Source organism: Mus pahari, chromosome 22 (genome assembly GCF_900095145.1).
Source record: "Mus pahari chromosome 22, PAHARI_EIJ_v1.1, whole genome shotgun sequence".
NCBI classification, from domain to species: domain Eukaryota; kingdom Metazoa; phylum Chordata; class Mammalia; order Rodentia; family Muridae; genus Mus; species Mus pahari.
Genome location: NC_034611.1, coordinates 50,073,096 through 50,091,006, shown reverse-complemented (window position 1 = coordinate 50,091,006; position 17,911 = coordinate 50,073,096). Strand labels below are relative to the sequence as shown.

The window sequence follows — 17,911 nt, the reverse complement described above, 5'->3', positions numbered from 1 at the left end:
CCCCCCCCCCTTTTTTTTATATCTGCGCTGACTGGTGCAGTTGCCACTAGTTACTTGTGGCTGCTGAGCAGCTGAACCATTCAAGAACTGAATTTTATATATGTTAAGTAGATAGAAGGTGAGATTAAACTACATGTAAGTTGTACAGTGCAGTCTTGAAGGCTGTTCATAGGCCTTGAAATGGTTCCTGGTTGGAGGGTTTCATGTGTGTGAAGGGAGGGCTGAATTCTGAGGATCATCAGTCCCTTAGTGTGACAAATGTGGGTCGCTGGCATTCTTGCCCATGGAACAGAATCAGCAGCAGCAGCTGTGGATGTCTGGATGAAGGGAAATGAACTTTTGTTTTAATCTTACAGGTTGGAGATCTCATCTATGGCCAGTGTGTGGTCGCTAATAAAGACATGGAACCAGAGATGGTCTGTATTGACAGCTGTGGCCGCGCCAATGGAATGGGTGTGATTGGGCAGGATGGTCTGCTCTTCAAAGTGACATTGGGCTTAATTAGAAAGTAAGTTATGTTGCTTCTTAACTGCCCTGTCTTCTTTAATGACCTGTTTACTCTGAGAATTTCATAATGGTATTTTGTTGGTTATACTTGCTCCCCATTCTTCTCTGTAACTCCTTCCAGGTTCCTTCCCCACCTCCCTGCCCTGTCTACCCTATCTTCTAAGTTTGTGTACCCTTTATAAAAATAAGCCACTGAGTCAAATCTGTGCTGCACATATATTTGTAAAAATGGGGGCAATTATTGAAGTGTGACCAACCTACCATGAAAGGGGCACTGAGCTGGGCACGGTGGCACATTCCTTCAGTCCCAGCTACTTGGGAAGGCAGGAGAGTTCTCAGACCTACAAATCTGAGACTTGGTTTACGTGACCTAGCTAGACTTCCTCTCCAAATACAGAAGCATGGTGGGGGGAGGTGTGTGCAATAAAAGGGGCAGAGACATCAAGTCTTGTTTTGGGAATGATGCTGATCAGGCTTTGAATAGTCACAGAGAACTACTCAGAAAAGGAATTCCAGAAAAGGAATCTTGTTTAGGAGAGCCAGATCATATACTACCACTTGATTAAATTTCATTTTCTTTCATTTTTCCTAACAGGCTACTAGCTCCAGATTGTGAAATTGTGCAAGAACTGGGAAAACTCTATCCGTTGGAGATTGTGTTTGGAATGAATGGAAGAATATGGGTCAAGGCTAAGACCATTCAGCAGACGTTAATTTTGGCAAATGTCTTAGAAGCTTGTGAACACATGACAACAGAGCAAAGAAAACAGATCTTTACCAGATTGGCAGAGAGTTGACATAAATTTCCTTAATGGATATTTTAGTCAAGACTGAGTTTCCTGGGGAAATCTTTTTTTTTCTTTTCCAGGTGAATTTCTTCCTGGCAGATCTTTAGAAGATGCATATTATTTTACTAGAATTGAATGAAATATTTTTGTAAGAGTTAATTGGTTGTCAATCATGTATAGATGAGAAAATTATAAAAACTTTTTATATAATAAACTTTGTTGGTAGTGTCTATATTTGTAGTTCTCCAGTACAGCTTCTATAATGAGCTGGAATGCAACACTAAACCTGTTTTCTGGTTATACTTGTAAGCCTTCTTTGCCAGAGGGAATGTTGAACACATTAATGAAGCAAAGAACAAACTCATCTGTAATCCCAGAAGCCAGTGGAAGAGTACACAGTAGCTCACACTTATGGGCTTACTGTGTAAAAAGTATTGTCCCAAGTGTTTCACACAATTACCAGGAATTCTCATTCCTGGTAACTGCAGAAAACACTCAAAGATACTGAGGCACAGACTATAACATGGCCTAAGGCTTAACCATTGTACGTGTATTTATGTTTTTCAAATTGGAGTTACCAGATGTTGTAACGTATACTCTGTCTAGTTCCAACAGGATACATTTCTTTCATGGCTATTATAAAAAACTCTAATTACAAATATTTCACTTCATAATATAGTATTTATATATATTCAATTTTTTTTTTCTTATAGTATGGTGAAGATTTCTGATCCAAGTCTGGCTAAACGTTATCTAACACAATTCCCACAATCTTAAAAAAAAAACTATGTGCTCAGATTTTGGATAAAGAGGAGAGTTTAGAGTTGGAGGGAAGATTCTGTGCTATTTATGTTATGGTAAAACCTCCATATGTAAAAGTGTAGGCTGGCAGGTGGTAAGACTAGAGTGGTTCTCGGTTCATTCTGACCTCTGAGAATGAGTTATGGACCCCTGAAGCCTATGTGGCCAGTCCCTTTAAAGGGCTTCCCTTGAGGCCTTGCCTATTTTGCAATAAGAGTAACACAGAAGGTGGATTAGTATGCTTGTGTGTCAGAATGCAGCAATCTTGTGGCTGCTTTATGTTGGATTTAATCAATAATTTTTGTTTTTATTAACCTGGGGTATATATTTGTACAGAGTACTTGGCTTGTCTAAGCTCAAGGCTGCACAAAGCTATTTATACAGATTATAAGAGAGGAGCCCTCCATGACCATAATCAGAAGAACAGGGTGAGAGCCACAGGAAAGAACAAAGTACTCTAAAGTAGGGCAGGCCAGGCGGGGCTAGCACAGCAAAGTTTATTGCAGCATATGTCTTGAGCTGGTGAAAATCAGCACATTTCAGGTGACAAAAATAATTTTATGTAAGTTAAATGAAAAGTTAAGACAATCATTTAAACATCTTTAAAAGTAGACCTTTCACAAACATGAATGTACAAAGCATGAATTAACACCCGGAATGACATGTATTTTGGCAATTCCTTAACACAAACGTTTTCTTTAACCATAATATGTTTTATCAGGGCATTTTCAGTGAGCCAGGCATTGTGGGTGACATAGCATAAAATGTGGACCTTACCACTAATGGCTTTCAAAGATCCGAGCTAGCATGTAGAGGCAAGTGTGTGCCATTGCCACACTTTGCCTGGTCCTTTGGTCAAGACACCTCTGGCACCTTACTCCCTGCAGCGGGAATCTTAGGCTGCTCATCATTCCGCTGAATTCTGAAGAATGTAGCCTTTTCCTGGAGAAACTCCTTTCTTCAGTGCTTCAGGCCAGTTACGAGTTTCAAAGTAAGTAGACAGGATATCGAACACTGTCAGAAGGTAAACATGTTGGTGACTGTTCAGGAGGAGACTAGTGAAGGACTAATGTGGAAAAGGGTGCTGTGGGATGTCTTCACTGCCCAGCTGTCCTGAGTCACGTGTAATGGTAGATCACGGGAAGAACAGGGCAAGGACACAGCCCTACTTACACTGAACACTTGTGAGTGGACGACTGCAATGGAGGAACAGCACCATGGGAATACCAACAAGGGGCCTGACAGCCTGCAGTGGGAGGAAAGGCAGCTAAGATGCTCCTGAGCTGACGCCTAGAGAGCAAAGATACTGGCCAATGAAGGTAGGTGTCGGTATTCTAGGCAAAGGGACACTTATCTAGGAAGGAAAACAAAACGAGGGAACTCTCAATGGCCAGGCAGAATGGCTGCCAGCAAGTGCATGCAGGAGAGTCCAGGCGTGACAGGAAACTGAGTCAAGGGTACTTACTACACTTAAAGCAGCAGTGTAAGCTATCAAATGGTCTTTGCTTATACAGAGAACACAGAGCCCGTCCAAGACAAAGGGACAGTAAAGGCCTGTAAGGAGAAGCACGTTCGGTCGGGCTGAGTGTACCTTGGTTGATGGCCAGTATTTCTGAATGGTAGTTTTTCTCATTCTGGCGCCTGATCATGTATTCCTGGATTGGCAAGCGGGCTGTCTTGACAGAGTAGTCTCGGGCTTTTTGAAATGTCACCTTCTGTAAATCAAATTTTCTTATTATAAAAATTACACGTATTATTTTCATTGTATTCATTGTAATAGGGGCTGCCAGTCTCAAAAATTCCCACATGTTGCTACTTTGAGTTCATAGAAACCTTATACTTGTCAGAATGGCTAAGATCAAGGACACAAATGACAGCTCATACTATTGAAGATGTGCAGCGAGAGGATGAATGCTCCTCCATTGCTGGTGGGAGTGCAAAAAGCTGCAGCCACTTTGGAAATCAATATGGTGATTTTTTTTCTTTTTTTTTTTTTTAAAGATGTATTTATTTACTATATGTAAGTACACTGTAGCTCTTTTCAGACATACCAGAAGAGGGCATCAGATCTCGTTATGGACGGTTGTGAGCCACTATGTGGTTGCTGGGATTTGAACTCAGGACCTTTGGAAGAGCAGTCAGTGATCTTAACCACTGAGCCATCTCTCCAGCCCTATATGATGATTTCTTGGAAGACTGAGAATTGATCTACCTTAAGAGCCAGCTAGACCATTCCTGGGCATATACCCAAAGACACTTCGCTGCACCACAAGGACCCTTGTTCAATTATGTTCATAGAAACTTATAATAGCTCATAGTAGTTATTTGGCTAGATACTGGAAACAACCTAGATGTTCCTCAGTTGAAGAATGGATAAAGACAATGTGGCACATTTACACGATGGAGTATTACTCAGCTATTAAAAACAATGATGTCATGAAATTTTCAGACAAGTGGATGGAACTAGAAAAGATCATGCGGGGTGAGGTAACCCAGCCCCAGAAAGACAGACATGGTATGTACTCGCTTATAAGTGGCTATTAGCTATAAAGTACAGTAAAACAATGCTACAATCCACAGACCCAGAGTAGCTAAGTAACAAGGAGGGCTCAAGGGCAGATGAATGAATCTTACTGCGAAGAGGAGACAGAACAGACACTGCCAGTGGGTAGGGAGAAGGGATTGAATGGGGTGAAGGGTGAGGATTGGAACAGGAAGAATCAGGTGTGGTGAGGGAGAGAGTACTGGGAGAGACAACTGGAATTTGGGAGGTGCATCTCTGGGAGGAACCAGCAACCTAGGGCAATGGAAACTCCCAGGATACAAGGGTGACCCCAACTAAGACTCCTACCAATGGGGAAAACAGAGCCTGAACTGGCCATCTCCTGGAACCAAGTGAGAATTCCAATGGGGAGACTGGGACACCAACCCAGCCACAAAACCTTCAACCTACAATCTGTCCTGCCTACAAGATGCAGTAGGGTAAAGGCAGCACAGAAATTGTGGGAGTGGCCAACCAATGTCTGGTCCAACTTGAAACCCATGCCACGAGAGGGGAGTCCACCTCTGACACTGCCCAGAGGGTCAGGAGCCAGAGGCTAGATAGCACAGAGACCCAAAACAGAACCAAACACAAATGGCAAATAAAAAAGAAAATCAACGAAATGATTCCTAATGATATTCTGCTATAATCATACATTGGTCATCTGAGAGGCTTCATCCAGCAACTGATGGAAACAGATGCAGAGACCCACAGCCCAATATTAGGCAGAGCTTGGAGAATCCCGTGGAAGAGGAGAGGAAGGACTGTAGGACCCAAAGGGTAACAAAATAAAACACAGTTAAATGCAGTGACGTGTGTGGTCCTGTCTACCGGGGAGGCTGCGTCAGAATCATTTTGAGCCCCCATGAGCCCTTGAAGACAACCCTCCTCTCCCTGGTTTGGTTTAGTTTCTATTACAGTGGATTTTTGAAAATTCTGTTGTCTTGCAGAATGACCTGTCCTGGACTTCTTGTTTCCTTGTGATTACATTCGAAAATTTCAAATCATGAGCAAAAATACTTGACAGGAAAGCGTGTCACATCGCTTCACGGCCTTTTGGCTAAGATCAAGTGTAGGAAAGTGTGTCACACCAGGAGTCCCAGAGTGTCACTCCTGGTGATGCTCAGCCTCGTGAAGCTTGGAGATGATGGAAACCAAAACTGGCTTCACTGTACTGGAGTGATCTTGCCTTGGTAATCTGCTCTGCATGTTTAATTATATAATAGAATCTTCTATTATGTATATATATATTATTATGGAATACAATATTTATGTAATAGAAGCAGATCGTGGTATATGTCTTCACGTAATCAGCTGCCTGAATCAGGAGTACACTGTGAACAACAACAGTGACTTTCTAATCCCTAATAGCAGGCTTCTGCAGGAGACCCCCAGCCACAAAGGATTACTGCTATGACGCCATGGAACACTTAGATCCACACATTTAATTGTACTAAAACTAAGCACATGTTTAACACCAATGGGAGCTCAATCTAGCATTTAGTTGTTCTAAAACTACTATTAAATGATAGATTGAGCTGCCATCTATATCAAACATGTGCTTTGTATATGTGTGTCTCACACATGAAATATTTCTAATACATCATAAACACATGTCAGAGAGACCAACAAACATGCCTGAGAAAACGGACCATGATGCTTTGAGGACCGAGGGGTATAGGGTAGGAAGGACACTTACTTCTCACTACATTTCTTTTTGCAAATGTAACTACTGTATCACTATTCAACTTAAAAACTATGTAATAAATGTTAATTAGTGTAAGCAAAGGAAATTAATATTTATATAATAAAAACAAAGTTTAAAACTTTAAGTACCAGCTTAATTATTCCAGTGAAACTTCAATTCAAAAAAGAATCCTGAAGAAGTTGAAAAGATGGTTCAGTAGCTAAGAGCATTTGTTCTTTACAGAGGACCTGGGTTCTATTCCCAGTCCCCACAGGTGGCTAACAACCATCTGTAACTCTAATTCCAGGGGCTCTGATGCCCTCTTCTGAGCAGGCATGCACATGGTACACAAACATGCATGTGAGCAAAACAGCCCTATATGTAAAACATAAAACAAATCTAAAAACGAAGCCTGGACGACCCTACTGAATTTGAGGTCTTGGAGTATGACTTACACCAGCGAGAAAGCCCACAAGAAGCCAACCAATCTCTCACAGAAAACACAGAGCTGTGGGAAAATTCGGAGCCAAGAGCAGAGTCATGGTGGCAGAGAAAGAGGGGAGACAGTGGAAGGAAGTCTGTGCAGGAATCACCAGGCCTGACTACTGACTTCCAACTCTGCTCCTGTCAGTCAGGCCTGCTGACCTCCAGGCAGGAGGGGCACCCATGGACGAGCTCTTCTTGTTCCCACACAGCAGCTAGGCCTGCTGGGGAAATTAACAACAGGGCAAATGCTTCTACTATAATTGGTATAAAACAGCTGGAAGTTGTTGGTGAACCCCTTTAATCCAAGGTAGGAGGCAGAGGCAGGTGGATCTCTGTGAGTTTAAGGACTGCCTGGTCTACAGAGCAAGTTCCAGGACAGCCAAGACTATGTAAAGAAACCCAGTCTAGAAAATAAAATAAAGGGGGGTGGGGAGGGGAGGCTAAAATGTCCACTTACCTTCTGAATGCTCTCATCTACAAGTCCACCAATAACATAAACTGTGCTCTGATCAATGTCTTCAAGGGCTAATGGAAAAATGAAAGCCACCGAGATCAACTTTGTTTTATAATTTCTAAATCCAGAGAAAGCAAAAGGAAAGAAATCAACAATAGTAACACAACAAATACAACACAACTTAAAAGCCTGCTGGCAGATCTGAAAAAACAAAAAACAAAACAAAAAAAACAAAAACAAAAACAAAAAAAACCCGCAGGTGCTGTGCACAAAGCAGCACTGGGTTAGACGGGAAACAAAGTCAGATGTAGGAGAAATGTGAGATGAATCTGAGAGGAGCATGGCCGACCTAACACTAGGAAGAGCAACAGAGGATGGTCTGGGGAAAGGATCTATATAACTAACATCCTGACCAAAGCTGCCCAGGAAACTGGCAGAGTCCATCTCTGTGGCACTGGCTATCTGCCCACAGGAGAGGGCAGCTCATCCCCAGTGCTTCTTCCCACAGTCTCTTAGATGGAGTGAGAACAGATGTACCACAGGGGAAAATGTAACAAAAGACCAGGGACAAAGCTCTGGTGAACCCCCAGGGGGAGGGCAGGACTCACGGTGTTCCGAGTCAGGAGTCAGGTACACAAGGGTTTCCAGAGGAAAAACGCTAAAGCAGTCTTCTTCTGTCACATCCAGCTGGAAACATAAAGATAAGTGCACAAGCGAATGCGGTTAAAACTGCATCACGCACAATTCAGTACCAGTTGCCCGTTACCCGGCAGCATAGCACCGGCTGCGCCGGGAAGCTGCTGGTCTGCGGGCTTCTTGAGAAGTGCTTAGTTGAGACAGACAGACAAGTGCAGGCATATAAACCACAGAAGTGAGACAGAGAGTGGCAGGGGCCCCAGAGGGACAGGGAGCATACACCAGGACTAAGGTGAGGGAGCATCAGCAGGAGAGGTGGCTTCCTAGTGAGCCGGAAAGAGAGGCGACTGACACAGAAAGGAGATCGCCTCAGAACGGCAGGGATAGGCTGCTGAAGCAGTAACAGGAGACAGCTGGCTGTGCAGCCCCACACAGCACATCTCTCACGCCTATGGCCTCTGTGGCTTCCCCAGGGAAGGCTTCGGTAACTCAGTCCCAGCCACACAGCAGCACAGAGGGGCAGTTTTAATGCCATTCCTTGGAAACAGACCTGGATTCTCACTTGCGTACCTCCTGTTACCTTTACAAGATCCCCAGCAAAGGGTGGAAAGTGGCGGACTTCTTCCCAAAAGACACTACTCTGAAAGTGTCCTTTCTGTTCCTCTAACAATCACATTTCCCACCTCTCCACTGCTGTGTTCCAAAAATATTACTAGAGAATATGGTTTGGTAGGAACTAGACAGGTTATGAAATGTGGTTCTAGCCTTTAATCCCAGCACTTGGGAGGCAGAGGCAGGCGGATTTCTGAGTTCGAGGCCAGCCTGGTCTACCAAGTGAGTTCCAGGACAGCCAGGGCTATACAGAGAAACCCTGTCTCGAAAAACCAAAAAAAAAAAAAAAAAAGAAATGTGGTTCTAGACAGTGGGAATATTAGTTTGGCAATGAAGGGCAAGAATGAGAAAAAATATAATAAGAACTAATGAAAGATTCTGAAACTTTTTAAGATTGCCACAGTGAAAAGACACCATTTCTACACAGACATTAATTACAGTTGCCCTGCAGCATGGGTGGGGACTGGTTTCCAGCGGGTCCCATAGACACTAAAATCTAAGCATCTTCAAGTCCTTTATATAAAATACCAATGCCAACATTTAAGTTATATGTTCCTGAAGACTTGACATGATCACTAAAGAAATCACCGGGCATGGTGGCGAACGCCTTTAATCCCAGCACTCGGGAGGCAGAGGCAGGTGGATTACTGAGTTCGAGGCCAGCATAGTCTACAAAGTGAGTTCCAGGACAGCCAGAGCTATACAGAGAAATCCTGTCTCAAAAAACCAAAAATAAAATAAAATAAAATAAATCACCTCTAGATTAGATTACTATAATGCCTAATACAATAAATAGTTCTTACACTGTAGTTTAGTTTCCTCTTGTTTTTGAGACAGGTCTCACAATAGCTTAGGACTCACTATGTAGTTCAGGCCAGCCTCAAACTTGTGACAGCCCTGCATTAGGTTCCCAAGTTCTGGGATTACAGGCATGAGCTACCACACCCAGCTATAGTGTGTTGCAGAGGGAATAAATGACAAAAAAAAAAAAAGTGTCTATATGTCACTACAGGTGCAATTTGTTTTCAGAATATTTATGTATACAGCGTTCTGTCTGAGTGTACACCTGCAGGCCAGAAGAGGGCACCAGATCCCAGTACAGATGGTAGTGAGCCACCATGTGGTTGCTGGGAATTGAACTCAGGACCTCTGGAAGAGGGGCCAGTGCTCTTAAGCTTGGAGCCATCTCTTTAGTTCATCAAAATATTTTAAAAGCTACAGATGAGCCAGTGGTGAGACAGCTCAGTGGGTAAAGACAGCTGCTCTGAAGCCCGAGCTGAGTCTTCTCCCAGGACCCATGTGGTGGAGAGAACCAGCTCTTACCGCTGTGCACACACACACACACACACACACACACACACACACACACACACTAAATAACAGAATAGATAGATGTGATAAGGATGCAGCTAAATGTATGGATGTGGAAGCCATAGGTGGAGATCCAGCTGTATGACAAAGAATGAAAAAGTAAAACCTTTTGATTAGGACAGAAGCACACTTCGATAACTTATGGAACATGCTAGAGGATTCTTACCAAGTAAGCAGAAAATCCATCATTCATCCTCAGACATTCCTCATAGAGGGGGCTGGCAGTTGAGAATCCAGTAAGGCAGATCCAAAAGGGCCTGCTGGCTTTTCTGTTTGAACCATATAACCTTCGAATCTGTCCCGCCAACCTACTCAATTCCTGTAAAGCAACAAGGACAACTGAGCCTTTGGCATGGAAGCATTCCAGCCCTAGCAGCAGATGGTCACACAGTGGTCACTCCCTGGTTGCTGCCCCACAAGACTCTTGAGGTCTAGCCTGGCTCCTTTCACTCAGGAGCGAGCACGTGCAGAAGTGCTATGCTCCATGACATAACGCAGACAGACCAAGGTTAAGACGATGCCTCTAAGAGCAAAAACCGAGAGTTCCTCCTCCCCTGACTCTGCCCATGGTATCTGGAAAGATGTCCTCTGCTTTTATACCAGTTCTCCTGTAGGACACTGCTCAGTGTTTAAATTATTAAAGAGGTCAATAGAACAGTGACACTTCCGTGACCATTCGGTACATTCGGCACCATCACCCTAACTTTAAGAGATATTACAATATTGGAAGTTCTAACTTTCCTTCTTAATCCTAGAAAGTTTTTTTCATAGTTTAGTTTGATTTGTGCTATACTGAAGAAAAGGCCTACAAGACTTTGGCTTTGATTTAATCTGCTCTCGGGTTAATATAAGGAGAGACTCCCTTGTTTACTCTTTGATTTTTATGGCTGCTGCCTCTGCCCCAGCAGAACTGGGATTAAAGGCATGCACCACCACTTCCTGCCTAGTTTCTCTAAGAAATGTGTAATATCAGCACATGTAACAGTGACATCTGGAATAAGGTTAGCTATGGCTTAAGGCCTCACAATAAGGCCCAGTATTATGTGCTGGTCTGACTTCTAGTACAACTGAGAGGATCTCAAAAACCAAAATCAAGCCCCCATGCCCCACCTCTGCCTTTCCAGATGAAACAAGTGCCCCTAGCTAAAAGCCTTTTCCATCAAGTGAATGAGGCGCAGTGCCTGCTTGCTCCTACCTGGTACCAGCAGCCCAAGGGATCATCCAAACAAGCCAACTGTATGGTCCTGTGGGACCCAGGGGATATCTCATCCTCAATAAGACAAAGCTAGCCCACTGTTCTCTCTTTCCAAATATAATCCATGTGGCTTTGTGTATCGTGTCACATCCTCCCCGCTGGGCTGTGAGCCCATGAGCCAAGGAGAGAGACGGCTGTCAATTTCATCTGCCCAGAATCGTATGCATGTGTTCAGCCCTCTCCAGAACCCTCAGGGATAAATCCTTCTTCACCAAAGGGAATATTGAGAGATGACTAAAATATAAACACAGCAAGAGGATCTCCCACCAGGAGCCCTCCCTACAATAGGTTGCCAGGCTAATATTTCTCTTCCAAGCAGAAGGACAGAGATTTGGTGTCTGGAGAATCGGCAAGGTTCCATCTAGACTGAGAACATCATAGCCTGAATAGGAGGCTCGAAAGAGAAGGCAAACTGCAAACTAAATCACAGAACCCGTGTTCCTTTCCAACAACCTGTGGAAGTCAGGAGGCTAGAAAACCAGACACTTGTAGCCCACAGAAGCTGGCGATGGTCTCCTGCCTGGCCAGCCTGCACCCTTCCATGCCTCCCTTGGCCTCTGGACGCTCTACCTTCTTTGACATGTGCTGGGTCATGCTCAAGTCAATACATAGTCTTGGTCCTGAGTGTTTGGCTTCCAAAAGTTTCTCTTTGGTTAAGGCTTTCAAAAAACGTTTGCTGTGCTGTGGGCAGGTGCCTGCGACAGAAATACCAGAGAGGATTAAGAATGGGCTAGCACAGGCTCTAAGATCAACAACTAGTAAATGGGATTTCATGACACTGAGGGGCTTCTGTGCAGCAAAGGACAAAGCTGTGGCCACTGCACGGGAGAAGATTTTTTTTTTTACCAACTACACATCAGATAGAGAACTAATATCTAAAGTACATGAAAAAAATTTAAAAACTAGGTATCAAGAAATCAAATAATCCAATTAAAAATGGGGCACAGATCTAAACTGAGAATCCTCAATAGAGGAAACTCAAAGGCCTGAGAAACAAAGAAATGCTCAACATCCTTAGCCACGAGGGAAATGAAAACACTATGAGATTTCATCTTACACTCATCAGAGAGTCTAAGATCAATAACACAAGGGACAGCTCATGCTGGCAAGGATGTGGAGCAAGAGGAACACTCTTCTATTGCTGGTGGGAGTGCAAACTTGTACAACCATTGTGTAAATCAGCCTGGCAGTTTCCCAGGAAGATGGGAAACGATCTACCTCAAGATCCAGCTATACCACTCTTGGGCATATACCCAAAGGATGCTTCGACCTATCACAGAGAAACTTGCTCAACCATGTTCATTGCTGCTTTACTCATAATCCTAGAAACCAGAAACAACCTAACATCAGAAGAATGGATAAAGAAATTTGATACATTTACACAAATAGAGTATTATCCAGCCAGATAAAACAAAACAAAAACAAACAAAACAAAATCCCAAAAACGACATCATGAAAATTTCAGATAAATGCATAGTATTAGAAAAAAAATCATCCTAAGTGAGGTATCCCAGACCCAGAAATACAAATATGTTATGTATTTGCTTATGATATGGATATTAGCTATTAAGTCAATGATAACCAAACTACAATGCACGGAACCACATAAGTTATGTATAGAGTAAGAAACTAGGGTGTACAAATAGATCTTGTTAGGTAAGAGAAATGGAACAGATATGAATGGATGGGGGTTGCAGGAACAGGAGGATCAAGTGGGGAGGAGAGAGAACTATGAAAGGGGAAAACAGGGAGAGACAGCTGGAATTAAGGCCATCTGCGGGGTAAGTACACACACCTAATAGAGTAGAAGCTTCCTGAAATGTATACATATATGAAGGTGATCAAAATAATGGGGAGACAGAGTCCCATCTGTTCATCTCTTGTCACCAAATGAAGCCTCCAGTACTGGGGTTAGGTTACATCTAAGTTGCTGGTCAAAGGGGTCTCATGGGAACCTCCAAACAACCCAGGCTGTGGCCAAGGCTATAGGTTGCTTTCCACAAACAGACAGCAAGGCCCCAGTGCTGAAGACAAAACCTACACAACTCACGGAACCTGAAGAGGTTGGACTGGTGCCTACACAGAGCCTTTATATTCCAATGCCTTTGGCACAGGAAAGAAGTCTGCACACCACCAAAGAGTAACATAAACGCCATGCCAGGCACAAGCTGGGTATACACTGCTATCCTGACTGTAAGGTATGCGAGGGCAATGGAGGCACAAAGCTTACAGGATAACCAGCCAATATCTGAGTTGACTTAAGGCCCATGCCACAAGATGAAATCCATACCTGACACTGCTTGGGTGACCAAGAGCCAGAGACTAGATAGCCCAAGGACCTAGGGTAAAATACTACTGGTCTAAAACAAAAACAAAAACTATATAGCAATGACTCCTAATGACATTCTGCTAGACTCATAGCTATCTGACTCAGCCATCAGAGACGGGAACACATACAGAGACCCACAGTCAGACATGCAGAGAGTGAGAGACCTCGCAACACTCATCCCTGAATGGGATGTCTCCACCAAATTCCTCCCCTCAGGGCTTCAGGGACCCTTCCAAAGAGGATGTGGAAAGAGTTTAAGAGCCAGAGGGATGGCACCAAGAAAACAAGGCCTTCTGAATCAACGAGATCAATGCTCCTACGGAGTCTGAGGCTGCAGGCACAGGGCCTGCGTGGGTCTGCACCGGGTCCTCTGCCCACACATTAGAGCTCCAGTCCAGCATGTTTACGGGATGCCTGTGTGGGTCTCTGATTCTGTGCCTTCTCTTGGGCTCTTCTCCTTCTGTTTGTTTCTCCTGTCCATCCCAATGTGACAGTTTTTGTTTTATCTTACTATATTTTATTTTCTTATATTTTATTATTACTGTCTCTTAGAAGCCTGTTTGTTTTCTAATGAGACAGACATGGGGTGGGTTTACATAGGAGGGCAGGAGGAGGAAGAGGGAGGGGAATGGTAATCAGTCTGTGTGTCTGTCTGTCTGTCTGTCTCTCTCTCTCCTCTCGCTTGTTTTCGTTTTTCTGAGACAGGTTTCTCTGTGTAGCCCTGGCTGTCTTAGAACTCACCCTAAGACTAGGCTGGCCTGAAACTCACAGAGATCCGCCTGACTCTGACTCCTGAGTGCTGGGATCAAAGGCGTGTCCACCACGCCTGGCCAAAAGCCAGCTTTCAAAATACGAATTTTGCGTCCAGTGTCCTTTCTAGACTTATTAGAATAGCTCTTTTTGTACAACCCATGGGGTTTTATGTGCAGAAGAATTTCTCTTTTACTTTTGGTGGGGAGCATAGGCTCTGGCTTAGAGAGTGTGCTAAATTCACTTGTTTGTTCATTTGTAAGCTGAGTTATTCTGAGCATATTATCTAATCTCTTCTACAAAAAGGGGATAATCTTAGTACGTAGCAGTCCTGAGGGACTCAATGCATGATTTTAAGCTAGCACAGAGTATGAATGAGTATGCGCTACTGCTGGCGTCATCCTTTCTGCTTCCAAGTTTACAGATGCAAATGCTCACTTAGCTTCTACTTTATTTTATTTATTTATTTATTTATTTATTTATTTATTTATTTATTTATTTATTTTTTCGAGACAGGATTTCTCTGTGTAGACCTGGCTGTCCTGGAACTCACTCTGTAGACCAGGCTGGCCTTGAACTCAAAAATCTTCCTGCCTCTGCCTCCCAAGTGCTGGGACTAAAGGTGTGCGCCACCACACCTGGCAGCTTCTACTTTAAAAGCAACCTCTAAGTTCACACTGGTCCACTGATTTGCAGAGGAACTGAGTAATAGTTCCTATTCTCTCAGCAACAGAACAAGTTTGCTGAAAGCCATGACCTTACACCTGTGACCATGCTCACCCTTACCAGGGTCTTCTGCCCGCTTGGCTTTCCTTCGTTCTCTTTCCTGCTTCCTTTTGCTCTTCTTTGAGGAGACTATCCTTTCCCAGTGTCTCTGTTTTCTTTGCACATTTTTCTTCCATTATCCAGAAAACAAAATTGTTTGAGAACTTCATGAGCACCAGAAAGGAAAATGAACACCGGTCACCTTTTTTCATTTATATATAAAATTAGAGAGGGAAAGGTTTTTCCTTAAAAACAAGCCTGCTACTGGCTTGTGTTTATTTTTAATTTTACCACTATGATCGCTTGCTATTTTATTTTCACTGGTGGATATTCACCGTGAACAGTACAGAATTATTATAACTGTGTGCATTGCTCGGGATCTGACTCAGTGCCTTGAGTATGTAAGGCAAGAGTTCTCTCTGAATATTATCCCTATCTAAGTTATAATTAGAGAGAACACCACCCTCACTCCACCATCCCAAGATTACAGAAATCTCATTTGGGACAGAATCTTAAAAACAGAGTTTAGAGTCCCTCATCCTTTTTGAGCCATATCAATGTTTCTTTTAAAATTTTATTTATATTCTTATGACTCAATTGAAGATGAAACTGTAATCCAAGGGAATGAAAATACATAGAATTCATTCTCAGCTCCTGGATCAACCCTTAGAGCAGAGAACTCCGAGACAGTCATGACAGCAAGCTCGCAGGACCTACCGAGCTCCACGCGGCACCTACTGAGTTCCATGTGGCACTGTTTGCTGGGCTGGTCTCCTCTGGGTACTCATACTCCACATCCATCTGCAGAAGCTGGAAGCTTTCAGAGAGCCCATCTTCACCTCCGGCCTCTGGGGGGCCTTCCGGTTCCTGAAAGGCCTGTGAGTCTGCTCTCTGGGCGCTCTCTTCCGACTTACAGTCCATGCGCTGACGTCACTTACACAGCTGATTCCTTACAACCAGAAGACAGGTAGTGCTGGTATGTTAGTGAGGGGCAGGGGTGCCATACTGACCCAGAACGACTGAACCACGGAGAGCATGCTGGAGAGTATTCCAGAGAGACACTTCAGCAGGAAAGAAGCCGAACACCTCTCAGAGGACAAGGACCAGACACCTCCAAACGCTCAGTGCCCACAGAAGCCAAGCTGTTACTGTGCTCTTTGGAAAGCAGTGTGCCAGCTTACTTGCAAATCAGTCCTTTAGCAAATATTTCTTAAGCATCTACTACATACAAGGTCCTGAACCAGTAAAAAAAAAAAAAAGTGTGGTAGATTTCTGGAGTTCTGGTGGCAGGTCAGAACCTCTTGTCAAGCCTCAAATTGACTCTGTATCTGAGCCAGTACAAGAGGAAGCCCTGAGGATGTGCACTATCCTGTCCAGGCCAGAGGCTCAAAAAAATGTGAGAAGCATTGTAACCGAGGTGTTCAAACTCCAAAACAGAGACGCCAGTGGTGCGTGTGCAAACTGGCCAAGAACTCACAGAGACTCACCAGAGTGTCGGGACCAAGTAAGTGTTCACCATCTTGCTCTGCTAGTTCAGGGCTTCTTAAACAATTTCTACTTGTAACCCCTTTTTCACTCTAGAACAAATTTAAATGTCCTTAATTATTTATTATTGTATGTGTGCCATGATGTGTGTGCATAGGTGGTAGGGGTATAAACGTACAGAATGCGTGTGAAAATCAAAGAAAACCCGAGTAGAGTCAGCTCTCTCTTCCCTTTACATGGACAGAAATCAGGTTATCAGGCTTGGGCTGTAAGCAAGCGCCTAGCCTTCCTATGACATCCTGCTGGCTCTCACCCAGGAAATGTTATGCAGGTCTAGGTATAGAGTACACACACACACACACACACACACACACACACATCAAACAACTGATAATAAAACACAAAGACATTCATTCTAAAACAATGCTTTGGTATACAAATATCTTTACCATTCATGAAGACGAGAGCACATTTGCATTCTAATGAGAAGGGTGAGCTTGTTTATTTTCACAATAAAGAATTAAATCTTGGCTGAATCCCGGATACTGTCGGATAGACTGTTGCAGTGTTCTCAGAGTTGGTGGGTATTTTAGCACTGTAATTGTCAAAGCTGAGAATGCCACTTTGCATAAATGTGGTACAACATGGCAGAAGTATGTATTTCAGGAATTGTCAGAAAGTCTGTCCTAATCCCAACCCAAAATTCAATTAGCAATTTTAACATTAAATATTTTATTTTTAAAAATTATGTGCATATGTGTATGCTGAGTGTAGGTTTCTGCATGTGTGTGCAGGGCATGCAGAGGCCGTGAGAGAGCACTGGATTCCTTACACTGGTTGGGAGTTGTCATGGATTGGTTCTGACACTATTTGTGTTAATTACGTGGAAACTGGCATGTTGCCTGCCTGTAAGACACTGAGGGTCCCCGCCCCTTGCTGGCTTTGACTGGTGAGATAAAGTTGCCAGCGGCCAATGGCTGGGGAGTGAGACAGAGTTGCCAGCGGGCAGTGGCTGGGCAGTGAGACAGAGGCAGGACTTAAAGCTTCCCAGGCAAGAGGCAAGAGTCGTTTTTTTGTTGTTGTTGTTGTTTTGTTTTGTTTTTTTGACTCACCATGGTCAGGAAGCAGGAAGATCAGCTTGGGAGAAAGAGGATAGAGAGCTAACAGCCATGTGACAGGGTGAGAGGGCTACCCAACTGGGTCCAGACAACCACGTTAGAATATTGATTTTATTAAGTAATTGTACTGGTTAGTTATGTGTCAACTTGACACAGCTAGAGTTATCACAGAGAAAGGAGCTTTAGTTGGGAAAATGCCTCCATGAGATCCAGCTGTGGGGCATTTCCTCAATTAGTGATCAAGGGGGAGAGGCCCCTTGTGGGTGGGACCATCTCTGGGCTGCTAGTCTTGGATTCTATAAGAGAGCAGGCTGGCCGGGCGTGG

At 43.7% G+C, this 17,911-nt stretch overlaps 2 protein-coding genes across 7 annotated transcripts in view; one reads left to right on the top strand and one right to left on the bottom strand.

The window, feature by feature from the left end:
* The window catches only part of Exosc3 (exosome component 3), a 4,857-nt gene extending 3,332 nt beyond the window's left edge, over positions 1–1,525 (top strand). Inside the window, exons 3-4 of the mRNA XM_021222310.2 lie at positions 357–508; positions 1,103–1,525. Of these exons, the coding sequence (XP_021077969.1) occupies positions 357–508; positions 1,103–1,304 (354 nt within the window). The 3' untranslated portion in view covers positions 1,305–1,525. The remainder of the gene's footprint in view (positions 1–356; positions 509–1,102) is intronic.
* Positions 1,526–2,567: 1,042 nt separating this feature from the next.
* Trmt10b (tRNA methyltransferase 10B) overlaps positions 2,568–17,911 on the bottom strand; it is a 22,460-nt gene continuing 7,116 nt past the window's right edge. For 2 of the 6 annotated variants that reach the window (XM_029533321.1, XM_029533322.1), the window contains exons 2-10: positions 16,471–16,560; positions 15,701–15,932; positions 14,999–15,113; positions 11,710–11,834; positions 10,051–10,203; positions 7,874–7,952; positions 7,269–7,336; positions 3,688–3,811; positions 2,568–3,110 (exon numbers count right to left, since the gene is read on the bottom strand). In XM_029533321.1, coding sequence (XP_029389181.1) covers positions 3,004–3,110; positions 3,688–3,811; positions 7,269–7,336; positions 7,874–7,952; positions 10,051–10,203; positions 11,710–11,834; positions 14,999–15,113; positions 15,701–15,904 — 975 coding nt within the window. In that variant the 5' untranslated portion in view covers positions 15,905–15,932; positions 16,471–16,560 and the 3' untranslated portion in view covers positions 2,568–3,003. Of the gene's footprint in view, positions 3,111–3,687; positions 3,812–7,268; positions 7,337–7,873; positions 7,953–10,050; positions 10,204–11,709; positions 11,835–14,998; positions 15,114–15,700; positions 15,933–16,470; positions 16,561–17,911 lie in introns of those variants that run through there. The other 4 variants (XM_029533323.1, XM_029533324.1, XM_029533325.1 and 1 more) reach the window with 3 other exon arrangements.